The 16,845-nt window shown below is 36.5% G+C and overlaps 1 protein-coding gene across 1 annotated transcript in view; it reads right to left on the bottom strand.

Moving 5' to 3' along the window:
* Positions 1-3: 3 nt before the first annotated feature.
* The window catches only part of LOC107581413 (vacuolar protein sorting-associated protein 16 homolog), a 43,483-nt gene continuing 26,641 nt past the window's right edge, over positions 4-16,845 (bottom strand). Inside the window, exons 2-22 of the mRNA XM_016266971.1 lie at positions 10,733-10,836; positions 10,540-10,631; positions 9,676-9,804; positions 9,417-9,561; positions 9,161-9,276; positions 8,585-8,707; positions 8,295-8,350; positions 7,992-8,176; positions 7,429-7,505; positions 7,019-7,150; positions 6,747-6,910; positions 6,485-6,593; positions 4,857-4,991; positions 4,652-4,760; positions 4,145-4,242; positions 3,376-3,480; positions 3,049-3,126; positions 2,743-2,912; positions 1,228-1,324; positions 1,044-1,147; positions 4-573 (exon numbers count right to left, since the gene is read on the bottom strand). Of these exons, the coding sequence (XP_016122457.1) occupies positions 429-573; positions 1,044-1,147; positions 1,228-1,324; positions 2,743-2,912; positions 3,049-3,126; positions 3,376-3,480; positions 4,145-4,242; positions 4,652-4,760; positions 4,857-4,991; positions 6,485-6,593; positions 6,747-6,910; positions 7,019-7,150; positions 7,429-7,505; positions 7,992-8,176; positions 8,295-8,350; positions 8,585-8,707; positions 9,161-9,276; positions 9,417-9,561; positions 9,676-9,804; positions 10,540-10,631; positions 10,733-10,836 (2,473 nt within the window). The 3' untranslated portion in view covers positions 4-428. The remainder of the gene's footprint in view (positions 574-1,043; positions 1,148-1,227; positions 1,325-2,742; positions 2,913-3,048; positions 3,127-3,375; positions 3,481-4,144; positions 4,243-4,651; positions 4,761-4,856; positions 4,992-6,484; positions 6,594-6,746; positions 6,911-7,018; positions 7,151-7,428; positions 7,506-7,991; positions 8,177-8,294; positions 8,351-8,584; positions 8,708-9,160; positions 9,277-9,416; positions 9,562-9,675; positions 9,805-10,539; positions 10,632-10,732; positions 10,837-16,845) is intronic.

Raw genomic sequence — 16,845 nt, 5'->3', positions numbered from 1 at the left:
AGGTTTTGGTATCCAATCACGGTTTAATTAAAATAAGTGTTTTGTTATATTCATAAAGGCAGATAATCTCTACAGAACACAGGCATGAACATACGATCAAAGACGGTATGATTATACAACACACAAACAATGGTTCATAATGCAGTTATAGGTACAAAGGTTTTTATGGTTTACAGGGAAGTGCAAGATGGGAGCAAAAACATAAACTGCTGACATGCCAATTTTCTTGCTGTCCATCTTTCTCTCCGCCCAACACATTTCCTTCATTGTGCAGAATTTTCATGAAAGTGTTCCATTACATCAGGAGTCATTTACATAGCCGAAAGCAAATTCTGCTGCGAGCTGCTTTGTGAAGGAGAATGGGTGCACAGTGGTTCACTGTTGGGCAGCAAATGCAGTTGAGCTGAGCAGGACAGAAGTGTACAGGCTCACTTTTTGACAGCAGTGGCTTTGGCACGGTTGAGACGTTCCATCAGAAGATGATCAGTGGTGGCTGAACAGCGTGAGAGAACAGTACTGATCTCTGATTCATTACGCCTCTCGATAGCAGCCTCTGCGGCACCCTCCATATCCCTGTGTGAGAGACAACAATATTTATTGTGGTTCTTTGTCTTAATTATGAACAGTAATGTACACTTCTGATCAAAGGTTTGGGATAAGAAAGATTTTTTTAATGTTGCTGAAAAAAAGTCACCAAGTCTGCATTTGATCAAGTACAAACAGTAATATTGTGAAAGATTATTACAATTTATGATAACTTTTCTATTTTAATATTTTTAAATGTAATTTATTCCTGTGATGGGAAAGCTACATTTTCAGCATCATTACCCCAAGTCTTCAGTATCACATGATCATTCAGAAATCATTCTAATATGCTGATTTGCTGCACAAGAAACATTTCTAATTGTTATCAATTTTGAAAACATTTGTGCTGCTTAACATTTTTTATTTGGTCAATTTAATTTGTCCTTGCTGAATTAAATGATTAATTTCTTTCAAAAAAGAAAAAAGGCCAAATAATACATTTCGGAACAAACTCTTACCCCACTGCAAGGTGAGCTTTGACCTTCTGCTCAGGTGTGACTTTAGAAACATATTTCTTAGCTTCATATTTGTTATGGTGTTTAATGCACACCTCAACAAATGGCTGTAATCAGAGAAAGACGATTATAAATACTTCACAACAATAAGTCCAAGAATAATTCAGATCATCAAGACACAAGTTACCAGATATCCTATAGGAGACTTTTTGCTTTTGCCAAATTTCTCCAGCTCTTCCCAGTCCTCCTTCTCAGCCAGAGACTTTAACTTCAGCCACCAGAACCTGATAATGAGAAACACCTTCACTAATATCATCATGACATTTACATTATCCATCCATCAATTTTCCATACCGCTTATCTTCTGCAGGGTTGCAGGGGGATGGGGCCTATCCCAGCGTCTCACACCACTATTCACATTATATTATTCTTAATTTAGAAACATACACTATACACATATCAGCCACTACATTAAAACCACTACGGGTGAAGTGAATAACATTGGTTATATCTTTAGAATGGGACCTGTCAAGGGGTGAGATATATTAGACAACAAGTGAACAGTCAGTTCTTGAATTTCATGAGTTGGCAGACAAAATGGACAAGCGAAAACATCTGAGTGACTTTGATGAAAGCCAAATAGTAATCAAAGCATCTCAAAAAGGCAAGTCTTGTGGGCTGTTCTTGTGGGCAGTATGCAGTGGTTGGTACATAGATGGACAACCGGTGATTGGAGTCTGGGTCATGGGCACTTGTGAGGAGTGAAGTCTAGACTGTCTGATCTAATCTCATAGAAAAGCTATTGAAGTACTTATAGCTAAAAAAAACTCAATGCTGGCCATGATTATAAAGGTTTCAGGACACAGAGTGCATTGCAGATTGCTGTGTAGCCACAGACCAGTCAGAGTTTCCATGACAACTCATGTTCATTGGCGAAAGCACATACAGTAGGCATGTGAATGTCAGAACTGGACCATGGAGTAATGCAAGAAGGTTGCCTGGTCTGAGAAGTCATGTTTTTTATGCTCTGGCCAATGGGAAAACTTGAGTCCTGCATTCATGTGGACGTTACTTGAATATGCACCACCTACTTAAAGATTGCTGCAGACCACGTACACCCCTTCATGGCAGTGGTGTTCCTTGATGGCAGTCAGTGGCACTCTGCCACACTGCAACAATTGTTCAGGAATAGTTTGAGGACCATGATAGAGTTCAAGGTGTTGATAAGGGGGCCTACATGATATTAGGCAGGTGGTTTTAATGTTGTGGATGATCAGTGTATTTACTGTATTAAACACCCTATATGGGATTTGTAAACACAGCCTTTTGGGTCATATGCATTTATTTAAAAATAAAAATAGAGTTCCTGAGACTGAAATTTATTACCACTTGCTAAATTAGATGTTTGCAGCTGAACCTGTTAATTTTGATTACACATATGATTACCCAGGTTACACCCACGACAGAAGATATTATTACTTTTTATGAAAGGTAGCATTACAACTATAGCCTTTAATTACAGTCGACAGTATTAGCTCTGGTTTATTAGCTCAGAGAATGTTTTCGTGATTCTCTACACTGCCAGTGGGATATGAATTAAATGTTGTTCAAGGTATATTCCTTCATTAAAACAAAATAAAAACAGTGCCACAGAAGGAGAAACTATAAATCATGTGGGTAAAACTATGAACAGAAGGCACACCTCTTGTCAGGCACTCTGAAGTCTTTGTAAAGTTGTTCGGCATGTTTGTGCAGCCCCACAGACAGCAGCGTGGTCATAGTGTCATGAAGAGAGAATCCCACGAGCAGCTCACCCTTCTCTTCCTCTAGCTTCCTCTGAAACCGCAGCAGACGCATTTCATCTTCTGTTGTCTGAGAGAGGAGAAAGAAGAAAGAAAGGCTTTAATTCCTTTTGATAATTCACAGATGTAATGTTCTGACTACACGGACCGTGAACTCTGACCCAGGCTGCTAATCTGCCTGTAACAGGAGAGTCTGAGGTCTTCACCTTGGCAGAAAATTCATTCTTGGCTTTGTAGTACTCGTCCACAGCACTTTGTAAAAGAGCAATCCGAGCTTCCAGTCTCTGCAATTACACAGAAATGTACAGTACATTTACATTCTTAGCAGATGCATTTTCACCAAAGCAATTAGCAGGTAAAAATAATAGAAGAGTATTAAGAAATGAAGGTGGAAAGCAAAGAAGGCATGCCTTCAAACCCCACACATTGGTGGAAATGGAGCCACCATAATATTTTGAACTTTCATAGCACTTCTGTCATTCAAATCATGGAAGTGGGAAGAAAATGAGGAAGAAAGAACTGTAAACGCCTACCTGCTCTTTATAGCTGGCCTTCACATACAAATTGCCAAGTTCTTCATGATCATCATCTTGATTGAAAAGATCTTTGAGTGTATCCTGCTCCTGATGCTTACAGAACTACAAACACACAAAAATAATGACAATGTGAACAGTGAAAAAAACATGCAGTTATTTTAATATTATTGATATGATATTATAGTGTTTATTCATATTTTGCATTAGCTTGTATTTTTATAGTTTTAATTTAATTTAATTTTAAGTTTTGGTAATTTTGTTATGTGCTTATGTCTTTTAAACTACTTGTATTTACCTGTAATTTATTTTTATTTCATTTTTAGTTTTGGAAAGTTGAACTTCAATTTCAATATTTATTTCTGTAAGTTTCTAAAATTTCATTTAAGTTTAGGCTTTTCATATAACAAAATTGTTTTCAATTATTTTCATTAAAATGACTTTCAGTAGTTTTAGTTTTACTGTAGTTAATTGCTTTTTTGAACAATTGTCCTAACTAGGCATACTTTTTCCATATATAAAGCAACAAAATCATAGCCAATCAGAACAGATTTGATGTACATATAAGAGCAGAGGGATTTGGACCAATCCGATTTTATTGTGGCCCTTTGCCACGTTCACAGACATGAACGTTAGCTCATGAATATTATTTAGGTTAGCACAAAAAGAGATAGGGGCATGTTCTTGTCATAAATAATGCCTTTGGTTCTCAGTTCTGCAGCGGCAGAGTGTGTGTCTTCGGGAAGCAGGTGTGTGCAGATGTGTGTACCTGTTTGTAGAGGCTCAGAGCCACAGGTTGGTTCCTCAACATCATGAAGAAGTCTCCTCTGTTCAGCTCATTCTTCAGGTACATGACCACTGTGTACACTAGCGTACAAGAAAGCATGCAGGTAACCCATCTCCAGTGATTCTGGATACGATTAAAAGTGTGTATCTGTAACAGAGTGTGTGTTTCTAATGCTTTTGGCTCGGAGTAAATGTAAGGATGAAGTATTTAAGCGTGTTATGTGAGTGTTTGCTCAGTTTAGCATCAAATGACATCTCTATTTTTTATTCGTAAATAATGGAGAGTAATCTTTAAAATACATAAAATCTTTTTAATGCACATAGGTGATCTGACCAAGCTACTATTTGCTGACAAATGTAATTTATGACACACAGAACATTTCACAAGTTTTGGGTCAGTAAGATTTTTTTATTTAACAAAATTGAAAAGCAGTGTATCTAGGTAGACAGTTCACGAGGTTTTAGAACATGTATGTGAAGGTGCACGTACCGAGGTCTGTGTCTCCACTCTCAATGGCTTTGCTTAAAGCCAAAGGGCTTTTCTTCATTTTTAACAGCAGTGGGACCTGCTCGCCAGAACGAGGCTCAAACTCCAACAACTGAAAGAGAGAGACCAACACAAACTAACTGACAACCCATAATATCAATGACCCTTGGTCTTTATTAGAACATAGTCTGTGTGTGTGTGTGCGTACCTTAATGGCGAGCTCTGTGCGTCCACTCTCGTACGCTTTAGTGGCGATTTCAGAGTAGAAGATTCCAGCAGCATCAGCAAGCTTCACACTCACAGCTTTTGCTATGACTTCATCTGATTCTTCTTTCTGCTGGACCTACAAAAGCACACACAAAAAAACTTTTATGGGGTTTAACTGATTGACACTTCACTCATAAGCTTTGCTGTGCTGCAACAGAACCTCTCAGACTGAATAAAACATCACATCTTTATGGTTTAGCAAAGTACAATGAAACCCATTTGAACCTGCAGATGTCCTCGGGTTCTGTAAACACCATCTGTGAAAACCCTTGATGTCTGTGGATTTATAAAACTCATAATGAATGGGAAATCAACTTTATAATAAATGGGGACTTCAAAGAGACACAAAAGTGCCATAAAATTATTATAAAAGTAGTCCGTATGACCATTCAAAACTTTGGGGTCAGTAAGATGTTTTTAATGTTTTTGAAAGAAGTCTTTTATGCTCACCAAGGCTGCATTTATTTGATCAGAAATACAGTAAAAACAGTAATATAGTGAAATATTATTACAATTTGAAAGAGCTGTTTTAACTGTTTTACATAACGGTGAGTCTTTACTGTCAAGCTTGAAAATGTAATGCAACTTTGCTGAATAAAAGTTTCAGTTACTTAAAAAAAAAATCTACTGAAACCCAAATTTTTGAAGGGTGTACTCCGCAAAGTTGCATTAAATGTATCAAAATTTACAGTAAAGACAGTAAAGACCATTTTTAAAACAGTTATTTCAAATTGTAATAATATTTCATTATATTACCATTTTTACTGTATTTCGAGAATAATTAAATAAATAATTTAATTACATTTAAAAAATCTAATTATATTATATAAAAAAATGTAATTATATTTTATAGTTTTATCTATAAATGGGTCAAAGACGAAAAAGGGTTTAAGCATAAAAACAATACTGCTTTAAATGGTTGTTTTTCAAAAAAAAAAAAAAAAAAAATTTTACATTTAAAAGTTTTCTGTTTAATGTAATTGTATTTTTGTTTTTCTGAGCAAAAAATAAATATCATACATTTTCCCCTGATTTACAGAAGACACCCACTAAAATATCACTCAGAGTAACAATCTTGTCAGGCATATTTACAACAAAAATCTATTTATGACATATTAAAAAGCTAATTACTTTCACCCCAAATACTAATTAGTTGTTATTTAAAATATTTTTTTTAATTTGCCACTATCCTAGGTTTTGCCCAGTAATCATTTTTTACTCATTTAAAACCCAATAAAATGTAATATGCTCACTTATTCTTTTATATATTTTAATATGTACATGTCAGAATAAGCATGTTGTTTGAATTTTTACATAACTATAAGTGTTACACTGAATGACAACGGAACATTATTTCAACCAAATTTTGACATTTTATTCTTCAAAAACTTATTTGAAACCTTAAATGTAGACACTTTACTTGCATTTAATGTGCTTTCTACGGACATAAAATCACTTTTGTAAATTTCTTTTGATGTGGACATCTTAACGTCTTTGACCCAAATATAAACATCACAACATTCATATTTTTTGACTTTTAAAAAACTAAATAAGCACACGCGCACACACCTTGTAGCAGGCCCAGTGTTTGAGTACTCGGCTCACTCCCTGATATTCTGGAGTCTTTAAATAGCGGCAAATCTCAATAGCCAGTGGATAGAGTTTACGATACACCAGTCTGAAACACAGAAAGAGCGAATAAGAGCGAAGACAAATAATCTGCTCTGTCACACTTATTTGACTCATTTTAAAGGAAGTGATCACAAAACAATTCTCTGCAATGCAAACAGACAATTGCTCTGCACAGAATTAGATTCTCTTATGGTCTCACCTGTCAATGAGCACCTGCACCGTCATCTGTTTGAACTGAGTGTGGGTAAGAGGAATGCCAACGGTATAGTCTCGGACTGCATTCAACACCCGCAGGTCTCTGCACATGCTGACAAACTGCTCTGGAGGAAAATTACTCAAAAAGCACTTCCCAAATGAGGCCGCCTGCAGAGACAACAATTGAGAGAGAGAAGGTATAAACCCATGTGTATTGTCATTCCTTCTGTAAATGGAATGTCTCTCTTCCCACAGCATTTAAGCGTTGTGGCTCACCCTCAAGAGTGTTTTCTGTGTCTCAGGTTCATGTTCATGTCCGGCAGCCTCCACACACTGCCTCACAGCCTCGCTCAACAGACTCTGCTCTTTAATCTCTCTCAGATACTCATCTGCCTTCTGACTCTCTTTCTGCAAATATTTTCAAACACAAAAGCCATTAAATATAATATACCCGCCATAATTAACATTTGTAGGATAGTTCACTCAAAAATGTGAAAAAAATAAATACAAATACTATGATAGTCAATGGCTACCGGCAACTGTTCAGTTACCCACATTCTTCAAAATATCTTCTTTTGTGTTCAACAGAAGAAACTCATACAGGCTTGGAACAACTTAAAGGTGACTATATAACAACAGAAATGTCATTTTTGGGTGAACTGTACCCGACAGTAAATGCGTCTTACCTCATATTCTTTATGAGCCTCCAGAAGTAATGCTCCAGGAGCCATTGAGGCAATTTTAAAGATCTCCTCACATGCACCTGCAGAGCATCATGGGAAAATCAAATCACTTGTGGGTTTGAGGGATGTAGAACCTGGCAGCAATCCATATACATTATTACTGTTCAAATGTTCGGGGTCAGTAAGATTTGGTTTTTGCTTTTGATTGAAATTAATTATTTTATTCAGCAAGGATGCATTCAATCAAAAGTAACACTAAATACCTTTATAATGCTGCAAAAGATTTCCATTTCAAATAAATTCTGTTCTTTTAAACTTTCCATTCATCAAAGAATCCTGAAAAAGTGCATCACGGTTCTCACAAAAATATTGAGCAGCACAACTGCTTTCAACATTGATAATAAGAAATGTTTCTTGAGCACCAAATCCGCTTACTAGAATGATTTCTGAAGGATAATGTGGCATTGCCATCACAGAAATATATTATATTTTAATCCTGTCAAAATCTAACTGACCCCACACTTTTGAACGGAAGTGTAGAATTTTCTCAATATACATCTTCTAACCTGGGACCTCTTGCAGAAGCTCATGGTGTGTTCCACTGATGATCCGAACCCCATCCAGCTCCGGCACAAGAATTGAGTCATCGTCCAGGTGGTACTGAATTGTTTCTTTACATTCTCCCACCACTATGAGGAGCCCATCCCACATTACCACAGCTGATGGCTGCTGACTCTTGGGCCTGCGACACCTGCAAAAAAAAAAAAAGTGTGAGGGGGGGAATTTCCTTAAAAATAATGTGAGTGAAAATACAGCATACACCAAATATACTGTACATAAATCATGCAAAGAGTAAAAGAGTGCCATACCAGGCCATCTGTTTAGGGGGAGTTTTGATTTTGGTGTCCACCTCACTGAGTTTCTCCTGCACAAGAAAACATTCGCCTGATGCTGCTTTGTTGTGCAAAAGTATTAAGGCTGTAATTAAGGCTTAAGACAGAGCAATTGATTAACTAGCCAATTAGTTAACTAATCAATTAAAGTGGACAGAGTAATGAACTGACGGAAAAACAATCACTTAGACCACTGACCACAAGTTTCTGTGACCCGAATATACAGGTTAATAAAATACAAAGTGATATTGCTGGGTTTCACTTACCTTTAGGTTCGATGTGCCCATCCACACATGGCCAGAGTCAGTGAGGAGCGCCAGATACTTATAACTGAATGAGACACACATGTGAACTATGCTGGACGCTTGTGGAGAGAGACCTGGGGGAGTCTGATACACACACACACACACACACACACACGCACGCACACGCGCACACACGCACACACACACACACACACACACACACAAACACACAAACACACACATAAACACAAACATTATTTAGCAGGTACTCCCTTATCTATGTTGGCTGTTTATACACTTGAGTCATCAACCTGGGTTTCAAAACAAATTATTTAGATTTGGGCCAAAAAGACGCACGCACACGCGCACACACGCACACACACACACACACACACACACACAAACACACAAACACACACATAAACACAAACATTATTTAGCAGGTACTCCCTTATCTATGTTGGCTGTTTATACACTTGAGTCATCAACCTGGGTTTCAAAACAAATTATTTAGATTTGGGCCAAAAAGACTAGGTAATAAAACACTGATATTATCTGAATATCTGTGTAGTTTGAGTGTGTGTGAGTGGTCTTTACCACAGGTGTGCAGGCTGTATTGTCTAAGATGAACAGATGAGATCCATTGGCCACCAGCACTTTACTTTGCCTGTCCTGAGTCAGGACTGCCCAGCATGAGGGCGCCCCCTGTAGACCTGAGAAGAAGAAAAAAAGACCACTCAGGGTCAGAAACACAAACCCTTAATAATTAACCCTTAATCTCACTTACACATTATCTTTCACAATACTGTGGAATTTTGTATTCTTATAACATCACAAAGAAAGTATATTTTACCTGGAACCTCAGGCAACCGTCTCAATTTTATGTCATCGATATTTGTGGCCAAAGTGAATCGCAAGGCACCTGTCAATATGGCAACACCTGTCCCATACGGCGAATGGAAAATCTTGGTCTCCAGCACCTGACTCTGAGAAACTTCCTGTGAGAGAATCAATGCTATGGCTCAGCAATAAATCTATACTGATTTAAAGAAGCAATGCTTTGAAATTATAGAATCACGGATGCATCCTTTTTAAACTGTATGCATTCTCACATTGCCCATGCTGAAGTGTCTCTTGAAACCACCCAAGAGATCGTAGACAAGCACAGTGCCATCCTCCTGAACACACAGTAGGTCATCAGACACCGTCCAACCCAGCTGCTTCACCACTCCACTCTTCCACTGAGACAGACAAAGAGAGAAGTTACTATACAGAATTTTTGTTCATGATTATAGTATTTAAAAAAAACAGTATTCTTTAATAACTACTAGTCAATTCTAGGGAAAAAACTGCAATAAAAATTCCAATTTAAAATGAGCTCAGGTTTGCATTTATATATTTATTTATATATCAATATGGCAATAAAATAATAATAATAATAATTACTTAATAAAAATATTACAATTATTAAATAAAAACAAAATAAGAAATATTGTTTTGTAATTTAATTGTAAAATAAAAAAGTAAAAATATAGAAAATGAGTAAAACTATTTTATTTTACAGTACAAGTGTAAAATTACAACAGTGATATTTCATTTTTAATATTCTTTTTTTTTATATTAAACCATCTAACATTTATTTAGACAGAAAACCACACTGAGCCCATAAAGCATCTCCTGTTGTTTAAGTGCTTCTTATAAGAAGTATGGGAAGATGGTTGGTGCAATTTGAGTTTCCAAATGCATGTTATAAACAACCCAAACTCAGAGCAGATACATAGATGAATTCATGTGAAGCAGCAAACTGCAAACTGAGCTGCTTTAAGATGCCGCAAACACCGCTGGATAACAAACAACTAAGAAATCAGTGCTGCGCACATTTATTTAATTAAATGGCAGTCTTTGTGATTTGATAATCACACTAAGCCATATCTTAATTAATCATGCAGCCTTGCTGTGCAGCTGTGTGTTCTTACTGGAAAACTGGCCAGAGGCAGTCCTGAGGAAGAGTAGATCTCTAACTGAGGTCTGGCACTGGGAGAGCGTCGGTTATGACCCTTTAGGAGAGCTGATAGAGAAAGAAGTGTAATTGTCTTTGAACTCCACAAAACTGTACTGAGATATAATCATACATAAGATTTTGCTGGGCTGATTTCACCCAAAACTCACAGATGGGACCCCCATATGGAGCTGCAGCAACCAGACACTCTCTCAGGCCATCTTTCAGATTCCAGCCCATCTCATACAATTCAATCTTTCTGTTTAAGGAAAAAGAAACAAAGAAGGGGGAGGCAAAATGTTAAAAGCATAATAGTACTTGGCATGACTGCCATGCTGTACAACATACTGTAAAAGCCAGGTTTATATGTTTGCCTAGATAAACACAACCCATGTTTTCTGAGAAAAACCAAAATGGACCCAGCAATTCTGTTTCGTCCTCTATGGGCCACAGATAGTTTTTAGTGAATTTCTCAGATCTTACATGCCATAGCTTTAAGTCTAAATGTACTTTAAAGTGGACATCCAGGGGTTTCAGAGACATGTTTAGCAACGACAACATTCTTGGTCTTCAAAACTGGCTGAAATGACATGCCAAAAATATTTAAAATGTGTAACAGCAGGTATACTATCTTGTAATTTCTTTCCTTATAAATAAATGTCAGTGTTTTCAAAGCAGCCAATTTTCTTCCCACTATCCTTGAATGGAAACATCAGGACATCCACCAAGACACCGCAAGTCAAGTCAATGGGGTAAATAGTGTGCAATATTCCATTTCATATGAAACAGGTTAATACTCTCATTATTAAAATAATTTTACTGTATCACAAGATGCCTTTAAAACAAGTTGTTCTAAAAAATGGTTATATTAAGAACTTTTTTTAACTGCAAGGCTGATATAAATTGTGTAATAAATACATAAATAAGCTATTACATAAACAATAATGTAAGATCGTTCATAAGTTGAGAACATATGTAAGCTTTGGTTTATGCATGTTTAGTGGACGTTGAGATTCCTGTTTCAAAATACTGAAAAACATTTTATTAAACATCTATGATACTGAAAATTCATACTTTTGTACATAACGAAAACATATAGCCTACAATCTATAATATATATATATATATTTCAAAACTATTCAATGTGTGTGCATATAATTTGCACGAAATAAACTAGAAGCATAATTTTTCTGCATAAAGCAAAGTAAGGTATTCGTTGAGAACTGTAACCTTACCTACACACATTTAGAAACTAGTTGGAAGAAACGTTTCCTACTAATAGATTTACAGTATTATCAACTTTTCCAGAATAGCATAGTTAATTCAGTCATAGCTGCAATTAAATCCAGGCTACTTCTCTAAAGGAATGACACAGGCATTTGTGCTGCTTGTTAACTGATTCACTGCCACTCATGACAGCTGTCACATGACACCAGAGACTATTCACAACAAACATCCAGTTTAAAAGCTCATTTTGAAGGCTCAGGAAATCTTTGCAGGTGTTTTGAGTTGATTAGCTGATTGGCATGTCACCATATTTTAATTTGTTGAGATAGTGAGTTGGTGGGTTTCAAGATCATCACAATTAAAAGAACCAAAGACTTAAACTACTTCAGTCTGTGTGCATTGAATTTATTTAATACACGAGTTTCACAATTTGAGTTGAATTACTGAAATAAATGAACTTTTCCACGACATTCTAATTTATTGAGATGCACCTGTACTAAAAGTTCAAGGGACCTAGATGCGGTTTCTAATCGTTCAGGCACGATATAATAATTTTCATTTTGTATTTTAAATTAAACCACTATAAGTTTCTCTGTGTAGTTATTTATGTGCACGGTTATACAAAGCAGTAGCACGTAGACTGCGTTGTCACGTGGTATCTGTTACTTTTCTCAGCGCTGCTAAAATCGGATAAAGTCGTTTGAGGTTACAAGGATAAGGCGTTTCAGGAGTATTCGATTTGTAGGTCGGTTACAGTTGATTAGAAAGCGCTTGAAGTCCCACGCACCCCCAGAGGAGGAAGATGAATAACAAATTACCATAATTACCACATGGTGTCGCTGCTGTCCCACATCTATCCACGGCTGCAGCGCACCTGATATGGACACCTGTTGTGTCGTTTCATCCAGGAATGGACAGAAGAATGGTGCAGGTGTGTTGGCGTTTAAAAGGAAGGCTGTCACGTACATAACATTAGGAATCAGTCTGAGCTTAGCTGTTGTCTTCCTGTCTTTGTATTGTCTGGATCTCTTTGAAATGTAACCTCATTCAGCTAGAATGCAGCAGGCTGTAATCATTAGGACTTTTTGCGGTGCGAGATAACATGCTGCTGTTGAGCGTCTCAAAATCGCATCATTGTTAATATTACAAAAGCAGTCCTGCTATAATTATACTCTTGTCTTGTGGGGTTGGGGGTTGACTATTTAACTGTCAATCAAATGAGAAGACTGGGAGTCCTCTTTTTATCAAAGAGCACAAAGCAAATAGATAATTAGCTGAAGGATAAAACGTTTTGTTTACTAATCCATATAAGTATAATTTATATAATGTATAATTTAATTAATGAATATTTATTTTAGATATAGATTCTACTGTCAATTTTGGAATTTTGTTTAGTAGGCATAGTTGTTAATTCTAATATATAATTACGTGTGGGAAAGTCAAAAACAATCAAAAATCTGTTAGTCATTCTTTAAAATTAGCCACATTTCAAAAGTGGTTATAATGGAAGAAGACATGACAAAAGAAGATTTTGGAGAGGAGGAGGTCTGGTGAGGAAAATTAATGTATTTTTCACTCTAGCTAGAGCAAGGCACAATGTATGTAGCCTTACTGGGATCAATTATGTCATTATTTATGTTAACAATGCAGAACATGCCAAGTTGCCCCTATATAATGATGGTTATTAAAGGGGTCATATGATGCGATTTCAATTTTTCCTTTCTCTTTGGAGTGTTACAAGCTCTTGGTGCATAAAGAAGATCTGTAAAGTTGCAAAGACTAAAGTCTCAAATCCAAAGAGATATTCTTTATAAAAGTTCAGAGTCAGCCACGCCTACCTAAAACGGCTCGTTCTAACACGCCCCCACATGAAACGTTATACAATTATCAATTTCTAATGTTTTTATTAAAGTGTAATCACGTTAAATACAAATTCAGTCCCATTTAACATATGTTATTAGCCTACATGACACCCATGTCTGGTTCTTGCCTAAAAAGACATGATGTTTGTATTTAATAGCTAGATTTGGCTGCTTTTAGCCTTACCCTGGAGTTGGTTCACCCTCCGCCGATGTGTGTATATATATTACTTTCCATTTTTTTATTCCTTCATTCCCATTTATTTATTTATAAAGCAAGGGTGCATAAAAATGATCAAATGATAAAAAATCGGATAAATTCAAACAAATGCAGTTCCTTTGAACTTCTAGCAAACGTTGCATGGTTTCCACAAAAAAAGAAGCACAAATGTTTTCAACATCGATAATATTGAGAAATGTTTCTTGAGCAAATTAGCATATTAGGATAATTTCTAAAGGATCATGTGACACTAAAGACTGGAGTAATTGCTGCTGAAAATTCCGCTTCGCCATCACAGAAATAAATGAAACTTGAAAATATATTAAAATAGCTAGAAAATAGTTATTTTAAAACGGAAATAATATTTCACAATATTACTGTTTTTACTGTATGTTTAGTCAAATAAATGCAGCCTTGCTTTTAGAGATTGTTTTGGCTAAACTTGGCTAAAATTATATTTCAGCAGACTTTCTTCTAGTTCACCTTGAATCGTATAAACATCATTGCAAGCAAACTTTTCCAGTATTGATTCAACCTTGAAACAAGCATCGCTGCGCCTGTGTTTGCTGTGTGAGTTAAAGAGCACATAGGGAGGCTGCCAGGGCTTGTGACTCGCTCCAGTACTGGTGCAGTAGATGTTTCTTTGTCTCTGTGGCCAGTGATTTAGAGAGCGCGGCAGCTCTGGGTTTGTCTGAGGTGGATGCCACATTTCTGATCAGGCTGATGAAGAGGAAAAACCAGACCATCATCCATCAGTGCCCGCACAGCGGCCATTGTCACTCACACACTTACAGCCAAAAAGAACGAGATTTAGAGCTTGTGCAAAAGTGCCTACTTTTCAAATGTCAACTGACATGCGACTTTCTTCTGCTGGAGTGGGTCTTTCTTTAAAAATAACCCCAATCTTACTCTATAGTACAAAGCTTTTCCTTCAATGCCTAAGGGACAAACCTGAAAGGAGAAATCCAGGTTCAGTAAAGTAAAGCTCAATTGACAGCATAATGCTGATTACCTTAAAAACTGCCACTTATCCCTCATTTCTTTTTCTTTCTCTTTCTTTCTTTCTTCTACTTTTTAAGCAAAAATCTGGGTTACAATGAGGTGCTTACAATGGAAGTAAATAATGGCAAATGTAAACATTGAAAATACTCATTGTTTCAATAACTCACTTCAATATTGTTGATACATGGGATATTTCAGTTTCAATAGTGTTGAGCCTGAAATATTACCTGACTGTCTCTTTCCTGCACATTGTTTAATATATTAAACTCAAATATACAGTAACCATAAAAAGTGTTTAAACAAGAAAAAAAGTAATAATTTGAAATATTATTACAATTTAAAATAACCATTTTATATTTTAATATATTTAAAAATGTAATTTATTCCTGAGGTGGCTAAACTGAATTTCCAGCAGCCATTACCACAAACTTTTTTTGTAGTAGTGTATAAGAACATATCAAACCAAGCGGCATTGGCAAACAAATAATATGTTCTAGTTTGACTCTTTTCCTCCTTGCAGCATAGATAAATTACATACTGCAAAAGGTGATTTGCAACACAGAATCTCCATTTCCCAGCATGCATCAGACATTTGCCTGGACTGCTTTCATTTAATACCAAATGAGCCCACAGCCGGAGAAGAAGATTTAAGTCATTTCCACCGTAAAAAAAAAAAGCTTCCTCATTAAGCCGCATCTCATTGCACGTGTAATCATTAGTCCTCGATACAATGCGCTCAGATTTAGAGAGTGCTGGGGTCATTTTTAAGCAGCACTTAAGGAGCCGTTAGGAAGTCTGACATCATGATAGGGGCACTTCCCTCTCCATTCGTAACACTATCTCCCCCATTAGGCTGCAGGACGGTGGAGGGGCAGCAGCATACGGGCAAGGGGCAAGAGGGGAGCGTGTGTGTTTATACAGTCTGTCGGAGCGGGACGGGGTGGGTGGGGGTTGTTGGCTTTTAAGGTGTCAGTGGTAAAATTTATAACACACCATAGAGAGGCTTTAGTAGCACTTGCTGGCCGCACTCACTCAATAGAAATCAGATTAGAGGGAAAATGGCCCGTCAGTTATCGGAGTTTGGAGAAGCAACGCAGTTTGGCATCAGACCACCTGTACTGGAAATGAGGGGTGGAGTCTTGGGAAAGTTCTCCCTGCAGAGTCATTACTCAGAGAGTCATAAGGCTCAGGTGTCTGTGTTATGGACGTGCGTGATGATGCAGTGCATGGGCTTATGTGAAAACACACACACACACACATACAGGGATGGACTGAGACTGAAAACCAGCCTGGGACTTATGCCTGTCTGATACAAACTATTGCTTGCTGTATTATGAAGTGATTTTCTTATGCGTTTTGATACATATGAAAATCATATATCATATTTTAATATCTAGCCAATTTACTATGCAAATCTAGTGCAATACTTTTGACACAATAAACAATACATTTCTACTGACTTTAAATGATCCCTGATCTAAACTTTTAATGGTTGAAATGTAACCCTGGTCTAAAGTAGCATGTATATAGTACCATATTATATACTCTAAAAAGGAATTCAATGGGACCTAACGTAAATAAATGCATGGTTGCATACTAAAAATTCAGATTTATTGTTTTAAGTAATCTGTTGTTAAATGTTGCAAAGGAGATAAGATAAGATAAGGAGAATAAATTATGAAATTAAGTGTTTTTTTTAATGGAAATACCTGTTAATGACCTGTTAATGTTTAGCACTGTTTTATTCCTTTAACTCAGTGTAATTTGTTGTTGAGCATAATTTCATTAGAAGTTGTTATAACTCAGAGACTGACGCAAACTGTTGCATTTTCTTGTGCTAAAAAAAGTTTGCATCAATCTTTTTGTTTTATAACTACTAATGAAAAAAAATAATTTGTTGCTGCGCCAAAACTTTTTTAAAGTGTAGTGTATTTACATTGATTTATTACAATGCAAAGCCATTAAAATAATCATT

The sequence above is a fragment of the Sinocyclocheilus grahami genome, unplaced genomic scaffold (genome assembly GCF_001515645.1).
Source record: "Sinocyclocheilus grahami isolate Dianchi unplaced genomic scaffold, SAMN03320097.WGS_v1.1 scaffold34.1, whole genome shotgun sequence".
NCBI classification, from domain to species: domain Eukaryota; kingdom Metazoa; phylum Chordata; class Actinopteri; order Cypriniformes; family Cyprinidae; genus Sinocyclocheilus; species Sinocyclocheilus grahami.
Note: the sequence above shows the minus strand (reverse complement) of the source record. Positions and strands in the feature narration are given on the sequence as shown.